We start from the raw sequence: 6307 nt of genomic DNA on the forward strand, positions 1-6307 counted from the left end.
AATGTTAAAATTTTGGAAAAAGCAAAACTTAAAGATAATTAAAAAGTCATCATTAGCTACACATGTAACAACACTGATAATATTAATTGCTAACACTTTGCACCATTGACTTAATTGCATCGAATTGATACACATAATCGTGAACTCAATCAATCACAATCAAACTAAAAACTAATGAATCACAAACTCCAATAGAAACTCTAATCGACATACTCATTTTGAACTAAAACAATCACAAACTCCAATTAACATTATCTATTTGACGAACATGGATGATATATCGAATGGCGTATCTAATCGATGAACTTGGATGATAGATCGACATTTTGTCCAACAACCAAGTACATCCATGTTAACATTGAAACTCCAACCGATATGAGGAAAGACTTCACCCAAGTAAACTATAGACACCTTGATAAGCTCAAAACAAGCAAGGCAACAATTCATAGTCCATACGTCTCCGTCCAAAGCTCTCTTCATGCATCACTATAGAGTAGAGGCATATTCACTTCTCATCTTGGTGAATTCCGACCACTTGTAAGATTCGACATCATAGTGAAATACTGTCACCTTTGTACACGCTCTTGTCTTTCTAAGTGTGGATTGCAAATCAAAGTTGCACGATTAGGTCTAACGATCATTGGATCACCGCTTTGCTTTGTTCATCATCTTTGGCTATGCACAATCAAGATGAACTTGCTCAAGGGATGCTAAATGCTATACAAGTCTTGTTGATTTCGCCCCCCCAACAAAGAAAAAGAAAACAAAATGGCTTGACTCGATGGCACCCTTCTCTTACCTTGCTTTTCTACTTTGCTGCCTTTAGTAATAGCCTGATGCCACTTTTGCTTTCTTTGTCTGCTTTCGTGTTGGTGCTTTTTGATTGAATGTACCACAAAACAGATAAGTCGGAAATCTCCTATAAAAAATGAATTTGGATGGAAAAAAAACCACAAAAAAGATAAATCGGAAGTCTCCTATAGCTGAGCATGTAAATACTCGTCGCATTAGCCGTCCACTCGGTATTTACAACTCCGGCCGCCGCGGTCATTGACAATAAGTTCATGGGTTTAGTCTGTTAATAATTAGCATGCGTCCGGGGTGATGCTTACGGTCTGCTCATTGAGGTCGAAGTCGTACTTGAAGCCCTGCTGCATCAGGCTGCCGATGATGTTGACCTCGTCGGGGTTGTCCACGGGTGAGATGGCCAAGCAGTAGCCCGTGGGGCTGACCTGCAGGAGGAAGTTGCTGGGGCGAACCAGCGAGAGCTTCACGTTGGAGGAGAAGCCGAACAGGAGGTCGATGCTGGGCGCGGGGTCCTCGGGAGCCTCACCGAGCTCGTAGCAGGTATCAACGACCCTGGCCCAGCCAGGCGGGATGGACGTAATCCGTTTGTGCTCCGGCATGCGCTGCCGGAAGGCGTCGCGGAGGGCGACATAGGCCGGGCGGGGCAGGCGCGTGAGGAGCGTCCCGGAGTCGAGCATGACGCCGGCGCCGTTGCCGAAGAAGGGCCGGGCGCGCAGGATTTCGGGGCTGATGTGGAGGCGGGTGCCGTCGACGGCAAGGTCGCTGAGGTCGACGTAATAGGCGCCGCCGCCGGAGACAGACGGGGGAGTGAAGTACTGAAGCTTGACGGAGTCGCCGTCGCCGGACGACGACGACGACGACGGGCCGAGTGTGAGGAAGCCGACGTTGTCGGTGGTTCTCCGGTGGATGACGTTATTGTATGGGAGGCAGTACGAGAAGCGGTGGAAGGCTGCGGCCGATTGCAGGAAGGAGTAGGCCGAATTGGCTGACAGTGCCAGGATGCCAGCGTCCCGCTGGCTGTCCCGCTGGCTGTCCCGCTGGCTGTCCTCCGTCACGGTGTGGGTGCACCCTATCACCACCTCCTCCAAGCTCGCCTGCGGCGAATTCCCCTCGCCAAATCTCACCCTCTCCACCGCCAGCACCCCCGTCGCCGCCGTGCCCCCGACGTAGCTCGTCCCGTACGTGCACACATCCAGGTCCCTTTTGCACTGTCGCATGTGCGCCGGCATGCCCTGGCAGAGGCCGTGCTCGCACGGCACCTCCCTGTACGATATCGACATTTCCGGGTCGAACAGCTTTCCTGGGTCGTAGCATCCCCTGCACGGCTTGCACTGCATCCATGACAGCTCGCTTCCGGTGTCGATAAGGAAGCGGACGCTCTGGCCCGGTTCGCCCACTGTCACCGTCGTGTAGTAGCTTAGCGCCGACAGCCCTTCGCCGATCTTTCTCACGCCGTCTGTGAAGCCTTGACGAGGGTCGATCTTACGGCGCGCCAGCTTCTGACCCGTCAACGTCGACAGACTGATCCATCTCCTCTCGTTGAGATACTCCACACGGGCCGCGTCTCTCAGGTACCACCTTTCCAGCAGCTCTTGCCACGTAGAATTCGTGACACGAAGGGGCGACGAGGGCGTGTCTCTGTGGAACAGGTCCAGTCGCAGCTCACGGGAATAGTCGATATCTGGGTTGCCATCTTCTGCTGCCAGACCCGTCACCAACAGCAGCATGCAAATCATACGGAATACGCGACATGATACACTGGCGCCCATCCCGTCTTGGGTGCGTACAATACTCGTTTGTCGAGAACGACGAATCCGTGATTGCTCAGGCGTAATCCGCTGGCCTTGCTCCGGCCATCTTTGAAACCTGCGTATTATCGTTAGGTCTACCATGAGATGAATCTATTTTCATGATGCTACCAAATACATGAGATCAGGTGGTCGGTAGTTTGAAAGTTCATTTCGGCCGACCCCAAACGACTTACAGGTGCGCATGCAGTTAGTAACCTTGTAGTAGGCTTGCTTATTATAATTGTTTCGATTATCGATCTTGTTATATTATAAGCATTGCTCTTAATGCAAATGCTTAGGGGGGACTATACGCTCAGAGCCCCTCCCCACCTAGCATCGTAGCATCGGCGTGGAGAGGGTTAGGAAAAGTTCATTTGAGGGAGGAGGTCGCCATCCTTGGGGGTGAGGCTGATAATTATAATATTTACATTGAATCTGTAGAAATATTTATTTGATCAAAATTCTTTTATTGGCTTAGAGATGCCTCATCCCTTTAGAGTTTACGAAACCTTGTTGTGCCTATTTGATTTGAAAAGAGTATTTTACCTACTTTTGTGATATTTCAAAGCCTCATGACTCTTGTAGCTCCTCCCTTGGATGGAACTCTTAGAGGGGCCTTGCCTGAGAATAAAAATTGTGCCCCTACATTAAGCGTAGGCAAAATTTTACATTCATCTAAGAAAAGAAGGCAATGCAACTACAACGTATGCAATGAATATCAATTAAATCTCTGACAAGGATGCATGTGACAATATTTTAAAATATTAAGCTCAGTCTCATCGAAATGAGCATTGGTACAACTATCCAAATGAGTTCATATGCAAGAGCACAAAAAATGTGTTGAAATATATACCCATCCTCGAAATAAGCATTGGTATAACTATCAAAATGAGTTCATATGCATGAGCACCAAAAAATGCATCGAAATATATACCAGTATAAGTGCCAAAATATTAATTTGATGGTTATACTAATGCATATTCTAATCATTGCATTGGCAACCAATAAGGCGAAAAAGCAGATCACAACAAGCCTTGGACCACAAATAGAAGGACAACTCATGTGGAGTTGATCATCAATTTAAAAAAAAAAACATGACGAAAAAGACTAAAATATACAAGGGATGATTTTCTGGGTTGAACTTTTGAGTTTCTCTTTTGTGTTTTGTGTGTGCTTATTTTTTACAGGTGCAGCTATATGACGTTTTCTAATTATCTTTTTTTGTTATTTTTTGGGTTAAAAAATAAGTGTACGTCTAAAATTGAAGAATAGCTTTTTAAGAAAAGCTTGAACTTTTGAAAGCTTTTAGGCTTAAGCCTTTAGGTTTTCCAAGTTTGTAAACTACAAAAGCTTTGAAAAGGTTAAAGGAAAGCTTTGAAAGTTGGGAAGCCTTAAGCCTATATAAAAGGGGGAGAGTTAAGTAGTATGGGCCATTCTCTTCATTACGAAATTCATTTCTTATTTGAGGAGAGAGGAAGATCATACACAAGTGTGTGGAGACACGTACATCAGATCCTTGATCATTGCGTTTGCAAGACAAAAGGTTAGATCATCAAATCTTTGTCATTCGTTCTTTTTAGGATTAGTTTAAACAATTTTGTACTTTGTCTTTTTAGATTATTAAGGTTAGATTCAAATCTTTATCATTTGTTCTTTTTAGGATTAGTTTAAATTTTTTTATCATTTTTCTTTTTAGTTTATTATAATTAGTAACATGATTAGTTTATTATATATAGTCAACATGATTATTTATTTAGTTTTCATTAGTAAATTTAATAGTTCTAGTGTAATTAGTAAATTAGATACACTTTTGTAACATCAATAGTATTTGAGATAGTTAGTATGTGTAATTAATAGTTGCACTATTAGTAGATAGACTTATGTTAGTTAATAGTTAAATAGTAGTAAAATGAAAATGAAAGAAAACAAAATTTTGAGCATATGGAGAAAACGAAAGCATAACAAACTTTCGAATGTATTGAAAAAAATGAAAATATAAAACTTCAACAAATCGGATATTTTGAATGGACTGGGGAATGACACCTTCTCTTATAATTATTTAATTATGAAGAGATTTGTGCCAACTCTTCGGCATGATATGTAGCATGTTGTCTCATTTCATTTTTAAATTTTTTTTTGAAGTATTGTTATTATTTATTGATTTTAGTAAAATTACTATTAATAAGAAAAAAACCATCATACTTGCACGCAAGCAAGGCCATTTATTCAAGAGCTTCAATCAAAGCCTAGAAATGACAAATTTTGGAGACATAGTTCTCCAAACATAGGGCCATGTAGCTTCTTCATTAAAAGATTCCAAGGCTAATACCAAACTTACCAAAGAAAGAATGCCAAGAAACATGTAGTCCAAATTTTATGCAAATAGGTGGCAAGAACTGCATATAGCACTTCATACTCCTTTACTGAGCTGCACGTGTCAACCTAGTTATGTGTGTGAATGTGTAAATTTGGGGGTGTGGATGGTTTTTGTTTTTGGTTTTTTTCAATTTTCTTTTTTGTTCACTTGTTTTTCTATTTTTCCTTTTATCATGTGGCATGGGAATATTCTTTGGTGTGTCCGCATAATTTTGATCTTTCTTATCTCTTTGTTTTTTTTTTAATTTTTTAAAAGAGGACTTAGGATGAGAACATGAGGAAAACATTTTGGAATTTTTGTAGGAGTTTTTAAAAATTTTGTAAATTGTATTGTGAGTGTTCTTTCCCAAAGAAAATGGTAGAAAGATTGATGATTTTTGTTCTCTTCTTTTTAAAATTTTAAAGGTTTTGTGGTTTTCTCTTCCTTTATTAAAATATTTAATGTATTGGTTGTATAACTATTTATGGTTCCTTTTTAAGGATTATATGATTTTTAAAGTTTTTTTCAAGATCTACATGGTTGTTATGAAAAACATGTGAATATATTAGGAGAGGAGGCGTCTATTGATTGAAAGTGCGTGAACAATAGCTTTGTGACATGTTTTAGTCCATACATGTTCCATTTATGCCCAACGATTAAGAAACCATGTGCACATGCAGCAACAAAAAGTGCATACAAATACTAGGTAAATGAGACTTCTAAATCGTCGCACACACGAAGAAGTGCATAGGAGCGACATATAGAAAAACAAACATTTGCATACGAATAGCATCCACTAACCAACGTTGCACACAAACAAGGGCTTACAACATCAATAACTCAAAAGGAGGAGGCTTGTCTACGAATGGTTGTTGCGGGGGAAAAATGACATAGATGGGAGAACCAAGATTTTTGTTTTCCTTCTACTTTTGTGTTTTCCAGGTTAGAAAGGGGCTTTGGAAGGGCTTGCAACCAAACTTGCACATGAACAAGGGCCTGCAACATAAGTAACTAGGAAGGGGAGGCTTGTCTATGAATGGTTGTTGTGGGGGAAAGAGGACATAGATGGGAGAACCAAGATTTTTGTTTTCCTTCTACTTTTTTGTTTTCCATGCTAGAAAGGGAGTCGTAGAAGGGGTTTAGGGGGGGTACGGTTTATTTTTCTATTATGGGGGATGAAAAGGGGGACTGAATAGGGAAATGGGGGGGGGGGGGGGTTGGATAGGGTAACTAGGTGGGGGGAAAGGGTAATTAGGGTGGGGGTGGCAGTTAGGTTAGTGGGCCATAGTGGGTAAGGAGGGAGGGAGGGCAGATAGGATTCAAACTGGTGGGAATGGGGGGTGCTAGGACAAAA

General features: G+C 42.0%; 1 protein-coding gene across 1 annotated transcript; it reads right to left on the reverse strand.

The window, feature by feature from the left end:
• Positions 1–276: 276 nt before the first annotated feature.
• On the reverse strand, positions 277–2701 carry LOC148038497 (aspartyl protease family protein 2-like). Its single transcript, XM_087675432.1, has one exon. The coding sequence runs from the start codon at positions 2697–2699 to the stop codon at positions 1086–1088; it is 1614 nt and encodes a 537-aa protein (XP_087531558.1). The 5' UTR covers positions 2700–2701; the 3' UTR covers positions 277–1085.
• Positions 2702–6307: the final 3606 nt, after the last annotated feature.

This window comes from Lygodium microphyllum, chromosome 3, assembly GCF_053477565.2.
Source record: "Lygodium microphyllum isolate KBCC chromosome 3, Lygodium_microphyllum_v1.1.10, whole genome shotgun sequence".
NCBI lineage: Eukaryota > Viridiplantae > Streptophyta > Polypodiopsida > Schizaeales > Lygodiaceae > Lygodium > Lygodium microphyllum.

Coding starts and splice junctions, on each gene's coding strand:
- LOC148038497 (XM_087675432.1), bottom strand. CDS start 2,699: ATGGTAGACCTAACGATAATACGCAGGTTTCAAAGATGGCCGGAGCAA.